Below are 12,659 nucleotides of genomic sequence, written 5' to 3'. Positions count from 1 at the left end.
TCGAGCTCGTGAACAGGCAGAAACGAGTGGAAAGCTTGTCATAGGACAGTAGCGGTGCAAGAGGACCTACCAGACAAAGGCATTATTCGAAATCTTACTGGAGGATGCGTAAATGAAACCTCTTGATGACAGGCATCATGCTCTTCAATGACAACTTCTAACTTGATCAAGAAGTCTTGTCTGGTGTCGGAATACACCTCATAGGCTCTGCAGAGGGAAGGAAGCGTCCTTGATGCTAACTCTCCTCTCCGTCCTAATTGTAGAGTGGTCCACACGATGCAACAAATGAGGCAGTTTTGTTCGACAGCTTGTCTGAGAGAATGCTGAGAACCATGGACAATCTTGTCTACAAAATCTTCCGTCTCAAAGAAAGTGTCGAGGACATTCCTGCAAGAAGTACACAGTTCAGCCGAGTGGCACTTGGTACCTAACGGTATTTTGATGAGCGACATGACAGTAAAAGCAGACCAGGATTTCGATGGCCTTGGCGATGGCCGTATATGCTAAAAGCCCTCAAACCAGTATGTGACTGTGCGTTTGGAGGGTGGGTGAAAATCAAAACTTCCTCGCCATCAGCCCATCAGGCTTTGCTTCAGCGTGATCGGTCAGGTGTGACAGTGTTATTGTTCTGCGGGCGGGCGGGTGACCGGTCAGGCCGAAAGCAGCCGAATGCATAATGTGTGAGTAGCTAGTGGCCGGACATCTGTGCGCAGCCTATCGCCGCTCTCTGTGTTAAAAACAGAATATGATAACCCGTCAGCCCTTTTCCAGCGCACCTCATCGCGACTTTCATCAGCAGCTACCATTTCTCGACACGACTCCTGCAAAAGACAATCACGGTGAGAATGCCATCAATCACCCAGACCTCAGCTCCGACTAGGCGTAGTACTGATAAAGCACAGTGCAGTTCGCAATGTGTCAAAGAAAGCAACATTACGGCAAATTTCTGGCATGCGGTCATCCCTACAACGAGGTTCTTGTGACCAGACCGTGCGATGCCATAGGCTCGACAGCTTGCTCGAATGTGCCAGTAAAGCGGAGCACAGGAGCAACCGATATATCGGATTATTGCGACTACTGTCAATCTTTAGGGTATCGAAAGGCGGTGGCATGAGCTATGATGCTATTCAAGAAATGGATGTGGAGAGGTATAATCTAGGCAGGATTAACTTGAAGTTTGTGGAAGCTTATCCCGTTGAAGCTCACAGCAAGCGGTGGCACTGAGACATCTACAGTCTGCAAATCGTTTATTTTGTTGGCAGGTAGTAATGATCTGGCCGATTACGCTGAGGCTGACCGCATGCACTTCTGCCTGTTATCCTGCGGGCCTTGAATGGTTATCCATAGGTCCATATCGCCCGCTTACCATGATCAACAAAAATACGTCCGAAGCTGAGCAACCACTACGGCAGTCATGTGGGTATTGTCATACCCTTGATGCACATCGCGATAAGTGATACATGCAGAATGCTAAGAGACCGGGCGTAAGTAACCTTCCGTGTTTTCCTTTAATTGGTCGTACTTTTCCTTGCCAATAGCGGCCTGAATATGAGCTGGAACCAGAAAAAAAGGAGATCAAATAAGGTGGAGTTCCTTCGAAAATACCAAACATCTCCCCCAGCACCTTTCATTTATATCTCAGCCACATCAGTCCGAGCGGTCTAGATTGTATACATGTCAGACACTCTGAACTCATATTATCAGCAAATCGCAGTGCTCACGGGTACGGTCATAGCCATATCCACTAGCATTGCGACTTGGTGGAATGCATATTCTTCCCATTCCCAGGCCGGAGAGGGAAGTCAGGCTGTATGTGCAATATTTACTTGATACTCCAACTTCCGTTCCACCCTTATCGCAATTGTTATCATTACAGCCTTTGACATCGAGTAGCAGTATTGTTTTCAACAATACCAGATATGCGAAAGAGACAAAGCGGACAAGGAGGCACAAATCCGCGATTTGCAGTGGAAAATCAGGGACCTGGAACCTAAGTTAAACCAACGCTGAAACGGCTTAGTTTGGTATGGGGCGTCATACTTGAGACTTGTATTTGGGGTTAGCTTCCTGGAAATAACAAGATACAATCCTAGCTGGAGAAAACGAGAAATGGGTCATTCTCAGTGCTTTGGGAACGTCTTACCTCAAGCTTCGAAGTAAATCTCCTGTGTTTATGACCCTGGCGACACTACTGCTGAAGTAAAAGTCTATAGAATCATGCATCGCCTTCACGTCTCAGTAAACGGTCTCGCTGCATAGGCGGTTGCATGCGGGCGACAACACTGCCTCATAACCTGATATAGCGGGTGCGCGGTGGGACCACGTTGGCAATAATTAAATGTTCAATTTTCTGGCTTTATACATTTAAAGAAAGGGTTAAACGACTATCGCAACGGAGTATAAATCTATTTCTGCTTACTTGGATGGAAAGGCCATGTCATGAGACCGAAATAATGGCCGTAGGAGTTCCGGCCTGCCCATTTTTGCTGATTGGTTACCTACGCAAAGACGCATTTCGAGACTCCGCACTGTAGGCTGTGCTGACGATGATATGAGTGGGCTGTCATATTAGGCTTCAATCTCATTCATTTCAAGAGCCTTACCGTATGATAAGAACCAGATGTCAGACTCAATGTGCCAAGTCACATAATAATTAAAGAACCCTGATGTCTTTTGCTACCATGACATCGCAAGACTCCCCAGCCAGTTCTGGAGTCCTCGGCGCTGAAGCGCCAGTTCTCAACATTTCTTCATCGCCTTATTCCATCGTCTTTGAATGGGCGGCATTATTACCATTAGTCATTTATCTCTCCAGCAGCCGGCTGCCACATAGGCTGAGATGGTGTTACACTTCTATCGCTCGTTGTTGTTTCTTCTATGTTTGACTATATAGCCTATAGTGATGATCGTTTGGCGTCCCAATGGCTTAAGCGGGAAGGAAGATGCTTTTGAGAAGGACATCAGCATTGATGATGAAGAATGGATCTATCTAAATGAGAGGCTGATTGTTGCGGCACGATATATGATCCCACCCGATATCAAAGCCGAGTTGAGCCTATAAGATCAGCCTGAGATCGTCCGGTGCACTCTTTTGTCACCTTTGCTTACATGCGACGAGTTCAAAAAGCCCTGCCGCTGGTATATCCCTTTCTCAATACGATACCCTTTGTCTTTTTGCAGCGTTCGCGTTCCCATTTAGAGGCCTTAGTCTTGTACCTCGTTCAGTAGTGTTCTCATACTGAGAAACTGGAATCCTCAGCATGTACTCTCTCGATGTAATGTTGCGTCCTCGACTTTGTGCATTCTTTCGCGGAGGTTTGGGAAGGATATTCGTAGATATCAACCGATTACCCATTCTAGTCGTGCTTGTCAACGGGTATGTTGAATCCGACGGACGAGTTCGATGGATATGACTTGCCAATGCATTGTACATGGCGTTGGTTGTAGCGTCATCCATTGGATCTCCCAGCCGTTCCCATGGCTGTACACTCCTTCCCAGAATCCCTGCATAAGGGAAGCAACTTTCTGTGAGGTTGATAATTACATCAAATTGTAATTTGGTACCATCTTCTTCGAGCTCGATGCTAAGGAAGACTACACTTTTCGGCTCAATAGACAGCTCTTTCGTTCTAATTCCATTTGCCAACGACCCATTCGTGAGATTCCTGAAGGGCTGTATGCCGCGGGTTGTGAAAGAATGTTCAAAGGTGGTGACATGTGTTTTGACGATTTGGATTTGCTCGGGAAATTCTACCACGAACATAGCTGAAAGCGCGGCCGGCTCTAAATGGTTATCGGCGCGTATGAAGAGAGCCTCGCGACATTTTTCTTCATACCAATCACTGAGATTAAGTTGGCTTATATCGCAGAGCTCATGAATGCGTTCCCGATGGTAGACGTTGGCCACAGCGTCGTGGGTGAGATATATCCCGCGCTCTTTGTTCTCGGCGTCGGAGGCGATCCCAATTTTACAATTCAGACGTACGATTACGCCCTCGGGATTGCTTCGCTGCCTCCAGTACTTGGAAGTGATTTCGAGGCCTCTGTTCGTCATGGAGTACGCATTGCCGTATTGTCCTGCTGTAACTTTCGAAGCATCCCAAAAGTCCTTTACTGAGCGGGCAAGTATCCCGATCCCTGGCTTGGGATCTGGCTGGGAGCTTTTCCAGGCAAACACCGAGTCGTCGTGATAGACATGAATAAGCTGACGCTGCAGTCTGTTGAAAGCCTGTCTTCCCCCTTCACCATAGATAAGAGGGAGACTGATGCCAAAGAGACTCAACAAAGAGTATGACTCATCTTCTTCAACCGTCGTTTCCCTGCCCGAAGCCCACGAGAATCTCATCGCTGTCGAGCAAGACGCAAAATCTGTCGGGTTGAAGGCATTCAGGTGACGTGCTTCTATCTTACTAGCTTTCTCGATCTCAAGAGCCCAGCTTTCTCGAGTACCCATATGGTGCCACTGACGGTCGACAAAAATGAGATAGTGCGGAGCGAGAAGCTCTTGGAGCGTCCAGCCTCTGGTGAACCATTTAGCGCCGATGAATTCATTCCTAACGGCTGTTCGAAGATTGTTCATGCTGGAATCAAGATCCGTAGCCTCAGAAGGAGAGACAAAGCCCACGTCACTCAGATAAGCATAACAAACACCGGCATTTTGGTACCATCGGAACATGGCATGGATAGCTTCTTGAGTATCAGCTGGATTAGTCTTGTCGATGCAGCAGGTATCCATCCAAGCCCATTCCCAACCATCTTTGCAAGCGCGGTCGCAATAATCTTTTAATTTTGACCAGCCCTTTTGTTTGTACACGTTTTTCTTGATGTCCTCGGTTCTTGTTTTCATATCTTGGTACGTGATTTCATCTTTAGGTGATATCCAGGTATGGGACAGAATAGCATATGGTGGAAATGGAACAGGGACATCGCTGGCTTCGAAGAGCTTTTGAGATTTGGTATGCAGCAACCTCATGACAATGTGCTATCGTAATCGAGTGGACAAGATTGTTAGGGTGCAAAGTAGAATTCCGAGGATAATTAGAGCAATTGGATAATTCGCGTAAATGGGATGCGTTATTGTTTATTTGTCTTTTGGTAGTTGGGAGCGATGCACCGCTAAGCCAATAAAAGCTTGTCAAGAATGTGATAAGCTGTTGGGCCGAGGGTGTTGGACGGCTGACCTTTTCTCCACTATTACGACTCAGCGCCTCTGGGCCGTCTAGGCCGTTTACCATGCGATCCAATTTCAAAAAGAAGAATTTGGCCATGAAGGAGGTTAAGGAGCCATGATTGGCATGTTTCACGCATCGGTGGGTCAAGTCCTAGTAAATAAGGCGGCTGCAGAATTGCATTAGCTCAGGTTTAGGCCTGAGCCATCAGTCGCAAGCGACTGAATGAGGACAAATCAAAGCTTCCAAGAGTTGTTATGCTGTTGGTCTGACAGAAAAAGTGGAAGAAGAGGGATAGTGTTGGGCACATTCCCCAATATCTACCGGACCTCAACCAATGGCATCCAAGACAGCTGCTTAGATGCCTAATCTTTCTTTCCTAAACGGCCCGCTTTTAGCCAGCTCACCATACTGCTTAACCGCCTCTAAAAAAGGCGCCAGACGGTTTAGATCCTGCAATAGAGTCGACAGCCAACATGTTGTTGGGTCTGTATTTACGCAATACAGTCTTTCAATGAGTTCATTGTTGTAGTCCTAAACCTTTCGAGGTTCCTCTTGCTTCTCAAAGTTTGCCTGAATTTTTCAAGCACTGTTTTTAAAGTCAGATATACCTATAGTGACCATTCCCGCTATTAGTTTGCAATAGAAAATAAGTCTAAGAAGAAAATGAATTAGTTCAGTCTGTTGGCTCGATATGTCTCCTTGTGATTCGAGTGGGAAGAACAACCAGTGGAATGAAAAGAAAGAGACCAGGTCATAGAAGACAAAAATACCACCCGGGTGATAAGGGCACAAGCCGCCTGAATGTTGGTGGTAGGATTTGAGGGCTAAAAATAGGCATTCTAAATATAGATAAGGCTAGTTATTGAAAGGAAAACATGCCTTAATGCTCAAGCGCCAGTAAAGGTTACAAGATTGGATAGGCTTCTTCAGCTCTAACAGTCTGACAGCCAAATTTATCAATTAGAATATGCTGATCTCTTAATCTCTCAAAGTCGTCTTTTCTTCTTGGAAGAAAACACTTTTCCTCGTCAGCAAACATTCCATTAGACACGGCATGATCCATGGTTCGCGAACGCTCACTAAACACATCAAGACCTTGAGGGAATCTGATAGTGCAATGTCCTCTTAGTTCTCACTCCTTGGCAGATGCTGTTACATCACGTATTTACCTCCTGGGGCCGCAATGGAACCCGTCTATCGAGGAGCAGGCGATTGGGAGAGCGCTTGGACTCGGTCAAGAATCTCAAGTCGTTGTTGTGAGATACATCACGGCAAAAACTGTTGAACAGGCCCGGGAGCAAGCGGTGCGGTTGTCGTTCTCACTAACAGTTTCCAGGCTGATGTCGTATTTCGCCAAAGAAGAAAACTTCAGTTGGTGGGTGGGGGATTCGGCAAAGGGAAAAATGCATCATCTGAAGCTTTCGAGGAGTCGCTGTTGGTAAGTGAAGCAAAAGATAAACACGAGTAAGACTATGAATTCTGACACTTTCCTAGCATGTTTTTGCCGATGACGGGGCATCGACATAGCGTCCAAAGCCTGGAGTTCTTTCGGCATTTTCCGGGGTTGGGTTGTACACAAATTCTTAATTAGACCGTTTAAAATTAATTCAGTAGCTTCTCGATAACGAGATTCTAGCTTAGAAAGAAGTCAGGATTTCTGTTGCCATTTTATTGCTCCTACAGATGGCCACGGAAATACCCAATTAGGCATGTCCGTTGGTCTCTCCGCTCCCGCACTGATAAACTGACGGTGTCGCTTTCTCCTGGTGGAACTAATATCTCTCTGCTGATTTAAGCTCTCAGCCACAAGTTTCAACTATAAATAGCACATCTAACTCATAACTTAAAGATAATGCCATAACATCTAAGCAACTGCCACAGCATGAAGCCGATTACTTAAGACAACGTAGGCCGGCTCTTAAAACGCACATTCATGCCGCAAGCCTTGTCACTGAGACGTCTACAACCTGCAAGTAGGTTATTGTATTTACATCCAGTAATAATGTGGCTGTATACGCTGAGGCTGACATGCACTTCTGCCTATTATTTTGCGGGCCCTTGAATGGCTATCCATTAACACGTGTTGCTTGTTTACTCTGCTTAGCAAACATACGCATACTCCGCCCAATCCGGGAAATCAGGCTGTATGTGTGATATTTACTTGATACTTCAACTTCCCTACTAACTTTGCTGTTATCATCAGTTAGCCACCAGTACTCTGCGTTCATCTTCGAATGCGGCGTCTACTGCAGGCAGCTATGGCCATATTACGAACAGGCCTCGTAGAATAATTCTCGGAAACCGTCGGCTCCGTCTTTGATTAGGCGCCAAGCAAGGCGGGCGCATGCATGCCACATGGCACCTATCCATTGACTGGATGTCAGCGGTCGGTTGGGGGGAAGCTGAAAAGCTAAGCCCCAGAACCCATTCTGTTCTGTCGCTTGAAAAACCTCTAACTATTTTGAGAGTCGTCTGACATCTCATCCACCGTATCCCGACCAAACTATCAACAGCCAAAGGGATAGGCCTCTAACTCATATGATTCAGGATGTTGGATCCGGTAACAGCCATCGGTCTTGCGTCATCTATTGTCGCCTTCGTTGACTTCAGCGCAAAGCTCGTAAAAGGGTCGATCGAGATCTATCAGGCTAGTGATGGCACCCTAACAGAGAACCGCAACAGTCAGGCGGTCGCGAGCGCAATGGAAAGATTCGCCGCTCGGCTCGTGATTCAGCAACCCTCGCAGCTATTTGGTGAAGAAAAAGAACTCGTTGATCTCGCGAAAAACTGCCATGTTGTCTGTATGGAGCTACTCAATTTGTTGGGGCGAATCAAGCCGAAGGACTTGTCTTCCAAAAGGCAGAGCCTTTGGGCAGCATTGAAGAACAGATTTCACGAGGGCGAGCGGAAAGAGCTTGAAAACAGACTCGATACTTATCGTCGCCAGTTTGAGCTTCACATGGGCTTCAAAACCATAATCCCCGTTGAGAAGCTTTCTCAGTACGTTGCAGAACATAGCGAGAGTCTAAATCCACTAAAGGCTACGTTATCGGAGCTATCAGCGATTAGCATCGATACCCATGAGTCAATCCGTCAGTTATTGAACACACAAAAAGCAGTGCTCCATGCTAGTATTACCAAACAAATTTTGAAAAGCCTAAAGCACGACGACATGGATAAAAGGCATGACATGATAGAAAACGCTCATGAAAAGACGTTTCAGTGGATTTTTGATATCGACGGGAATGACCAGTCAGGGTCTGTTTCTTCAGCTCCGAATGACTGGGACAGCGTTGACACACTTGAATCTGATGATTCAGATGCGTCGGTACATTACTTCCGTGAGCGAGAACGAAATAGAAGAAGAGAAGAGAAACGAGACTACGAAACCAAGAAGACAAAGGATGAGATACAGATGCGACACGAATCACGAGAGACTTTCCTTACGTGGCTTTCAGCTGGAACAGGAATCTTTCACATATCAGGGAAGATGGGCTGCGGGAAATCGACCTTGATGAAATTCTTGAGTCATCACCCGGGAACACGAACGCGACTGGATGAGTGGGCGAGTCAGTGCAATGTTTTATGGTTCTTGTAAAGATAATGCTGACTACATGCAGGTGGAAATCAGCTTGTGTTATCAAGCTTCTTCTTTTGGCGACCAGGCTCAGAGGATCAAAAATCACTGGACGGTTTATACCGTTCGCTGCTGCACAGTGTGCTCAAACACCATCATGACTTGATACCCAGCATTTTCCCAAGAGCATGGAGAGAAGCGAGAGAAACCTCTTGGACAACACAGACGGAAGCAACGCTCTCAGGAGATGATATCAGGAAAGCGTTCGCCCTTCTTGTTCGTAGCGAGAACGTATGCGCCAACTACAGCTTCTGTTTCTTTGTGGACGGCTTGGACGAATATCAAATCAGAACACAAGCCGACCATATGGATCTTGTCGAACGGCTACATAGCTGGACTACCGCCTTCCCTTCGAATGTTAAGCTTTGTGTTTCAAGCCGAGAGGAGCATCCTTTCATGGAATCGTTTTCAAAAGCCAAGAGACTGCGGCTTCACACGCTAACACAATACGATATCAGGGCATATATTCTAGACAGGCTTCCCAGTTCTGAAACCCCAAGGCTCAGGCCGGCGTTGGCGAAGTACATTATCAAAAAGGCTAGCGGCGTCTTCTTTTGGGTAGCACTAGTCGTCAGAAACGTACGTGGTCAGTGGTACTTCAAGCTCAAGCCTGCTGGGCTCCGCAACATCGTCCGTGAATTCCCGAGCGAATTAAACGACCTTTACAGGCATATACTCAATAAACTCGACAAATACAGTCTTAAAATGGCATATCAGACACTCGCTATGATCCCCTTTGTGGCTTTTGTGACTGGTTGGGGTACTTACATTTATCTGGACTTACTGGCGTACTCTTTCCTTGACGATTACAACCTGAACGCAAGGTTTGCCAGGGAAGGTAAATTCAAAGCAAAACTATCAGAAGAGCAAAAGGAGGAAAGGCGGCAGATCGCCCGGACTAGGCTAAGCGGTTGGTGTGGGGGACTAGTTGAATTCGACAGCCGGGGGAATATTGGTTACGCCCACAGGTCTGTGGCAGACTTCCTCGCAGATGATGACATCCAACAGCAAATGGCCGCCTCCTTGAATGGTACCCACCCTGTCAGTATACTTTCAGAGCTTACGCTAGCTAGATGGAAAGTTCAAGGGAGCGACGTTGATTGGCGACTGGGGGGCTCCCCACATGATCTTATGGTGTTGCGTGAAAAGCATCATCTCGATCACGAACCATTCGAATTTCTACGCAGTATGGATACCATCTTTGAGCCGGAGCTAAAACGTGTTGACGACTCGACCCTCGATGGCTGCATTGAAGTCTGGACACGCAAATATATTTTTAACATCGCATCGAGACAGGTCAAGGGTAAATTGGGCATGTCAAGTGTTCTTGGATTCAAAGGCAACGTTCACCTGTCCTTCACACCCCTCTTTTTCCCATACCATGAGACAAATGACTACGTCTTATGGAGCATTGAGAACGACCCTAGAACGACAAATACTCGATCAAAGGCTGTGCTACTGTTCTATGCTTCTATCCTCACGCCGACCTATCCAGTTTTAGAAATGCTCCTGAACCTCAACATCATCAGACCCGAAATGCGAACTCATCTGATGCCGGCTTTTGACACATTCCGGCGGAAAGAGGCATACATTTCTAGCGCAGTCGGTGAGAGCCATTCGATTTGGCAATACTTCCTCGTTAAAGAGTTTTATACCTGGCTAGACGATGAGAGATATGATGTAAATCATCGTTTTGTTGGTATAGTAGAGCGCTTTCTTCGAATCGGTGCTGACCACCACTTTCGATTTTCAATCCTGGTCGTTCAGTGGCCAACTGCAGCAGGTATAGAACCCGAAACGGAAGATACCTTTACTTTTGGCGACCCCAGTGAGCCAGAGACCCTTTCTTTCAGGCGTAAATGGCGATATACCGTTAACGATAGGTTGGAAACAGAGGAGGGGTTTGCTAACGCTGCTCGTCTTGACTGCACCTTATCCAAGGTACGAACTTGGTCATGCGAGCCGAATGGGCCTCGTCGCGAGATATCGTTCACAGGGTGGATCAGAGCGATGGGTGATTTCCCAGGCAGAGATGATGTGCTTCAACTCGTGGAGGAGAGGGTCCATAACTTGCAGCGTGTTCAAAACAATCAAGTCCTCACGGTACAGAGTGCGTTGGAGGACCAGAGCCTCGACACACTTAAAACGGCAGGCAAAACAGAACGGGATGTAACTGTTTGTGACGAGCCAACAATACTCTTGAAGAAAAGGAAAACCATTAATTGGTTATACTTTACTGGTATTATGCTGGGTAAGTTATTCAGAAATAAAAACCAATTTCCTTGCACTTTAAAAAGCTAACTTATTGTAAATAGGAGTTGTCTTAATAATCTTAGGTTATATAGGTATATAGTAAGTAACTTAACTATTATATGAGAATTTCTTCTGCTCTATACCCATTCTCTTCTTCTTTTTGCCATTTCTTCTCTAAGTCCAACCTGATAGGGTTGGTTTGTTACTTGCCCTTACATGAATGCTTGCTTCATGGCAGTAAAGCGTTACCTGTAGTTATTGGCTGGACGAAGTGGCTACATAAATACCAAACCCTAGTTCTTTTTTTAGCACTTTCAGCTGTACAACCGCGGTGGTGATCACTTTCAGCATCTCTGATATTGTTTTTATTAATCTTTGAATGGACGCCCATGCACTAACGGAAATGCCCGATTAGGCAAGCCCGGCTACCTCTCCACTGCTGCAACTGCTAAATGGCCCCACTCTGTCTTCCGGTGGAACAAATTACTGTAAAGGGAACGACAATTGGCTGTCAAGGCCGCCAATGGTGTTCTTATATGAGACTTGGAGAACTTGTTATATAAAGCGTGAGACTCCGAGAGAAATCAAATGTAATCACTCAGTCATCACCTCTCATCCAAACAAAGTCATCGTTACTGTAATCACCCACTTACAAGGTCATCATGAATTCCAACACCAACCGGATCACAGTTACTCTGCGGCAAATCGCCAAGATGATCGACCACTCTCTTCTGCATCCCACTATGACAGACGCCGAAGTTCTCCAAGGATTTGTCATCGCCAAAAAGTACGGCGTCGCTACAGCCTGTGTCAAACCATATGCAATCTCCATGGCTAAGCAGGAACTTCAGGGTAGTGATGTCTTGGTCTGCCCCGTCATTGGCTTCCCTCATGGAAATAGCAGCATTTCAGTCAAGGTCTTCGAAGCTGATATCGCTACTGCTGTCGGCGGTAATGAGGTCGACATGGTCATCAATATCGGCAAAGCACTCAGCGGTGACTGGAACTACGTCACTGATGAAATCCGTCAAGTCAACAATGTCGTTGTCAAGCGCGGTGCTATTCTCAAAGTCATCTTTGAGAATGACTACTTGGACGAGGAACACATTGTGCGTCTTTGCAAGATCTGCTCCGATATTGGAGTGGCTTTCGTCAAGACTTCGACTGGCTATGGTTTCGTTAAGCAGTCGGATGGCACGTACAATTACAAGGGTGCTACCATTCCTCATCTCAAGCTCATGGTAGAGGAATCTGGCGAGAATGTCCAAGTCAAGGCGGCTGGAGGAGTTCGCACCCTTGACGATTTGTTGCACGTCATGTCGCTAGGTGTTACACGTATTGGTGCTACAGCCACAGTTGCGATTATGGAGGAAGCGGTTAAGAGGGGGATCACGAACGAGCCTACCGAGGTTACGTTCAAGCCCATGGCTGATAGCTCAATCGGAGGATACTGATGTTGGTCGGGGGCGGAACAAAAGTGGTCAATGTGAGAGATTTCATAAATAACCTGTTCAAATAGCACCAAGACTTTTTTGAACCGGAGTTACAAGTTGCATTTGTTATCAGTGCTATATTTCAGATCCATCACTCTCCGCATC

General features: G+C 46.4%; 4 protein-coding genes across 4 annotated transcripts; 3 read left to right on the top strand and 1 right to left on the bottom strand.

Annotated features, from left to right (window-relative positions):
* Positions 1-1,674: 1,674 nt before the first annotated feature.
* FPRO_02014 (uncharacterized protein) lies at positions 1,675-2,010 on the top strand (the record flags this gene model as incomplete). The annotated part of the gene is made up of 2 exons (XM_031223236.1): positions 1,675-1,809; positions 1,894-2,010. The coding sequence occupies 2 exons, from the start codon at positions 1,675-1,677 to the stop codon at positions 2,008-2,010; spliced, it is 252 nt and encodes an 83-aa protein (XP_031074459.1).
* Positions 2,011-3,151: 1,141 nt separating this feature from the next.
* Positions 3,152-4,972, bottom strand: FPRO_02015 (uncharacterized protein; the record flags this gene model as incomplete). Its single annotated transcript, XM_031223125.1, has 1 exon — positions 3,152-4,972. One exon carries the CDS (start codon positions 4,970-4,972, stop codon positions 3,152-3,154), a length of 1,821 nt encoding a protein of 606 aa, XP_031074458.1.
* A 2,747-nt stretch (positions 4,973-7,719) lies between these two features.
* FPRO_02016 (uncharacterized protein) lies at positions 7,720-11,109 on the top strand (the record flags this gene model as incomplete). The annotated part of the gene is made up of 2 exons (XM_031223014.1): positions 7,720-8,740; positions 8,792-11,109. The coding sequence occupies 2 exons, from the start codon at positions 7,720-7,722 to the stop codon at positions 11,107-11,109; spliced, it is 3,339 nt and encodes a 1,112-aa protein (XP_031074457.1).
* A 614-nt stretch (positions 11,110-11,723) lies between these two features.
* FPRO_02017 (uncharacterized protein) lies at positions 11,724-12,515 on the top strand (the record flags this gene model as incomplete). The annotated part of the gene is made up of 1 exon (XM_031222903.1): positions 11,724-12,515. One exon carries the CDS (start codon positions 11,724-11,726, stop codon positions 12,513-12,515), a length of 792 nt encoding a protein of 263 aa, XP_031074456.1.
* Between the last annotated feature and the right edge of the window lie 144 nt (positions 12,516-12,659).

This window comes from Fusarium proliferatum, assembly GCF_900067095.1.
Source record: "Fusarium proliferatum ET1 genome assembly, contig: FPRO_scaffold001, whole genome shotgun sequence".
In the NCBI taxonomy this organism is placed as follows: Eukaryota; Fungi; Ascomycota; class Sordariomycetes; order Hypocreales; family Nectriaceae; genus Fusarium; species Fusarium proliferatum.
Note: the sequence above shows the minus strand (reverse complement) of the source record. Positions and strands in the feature narration are given on the sequence as shown.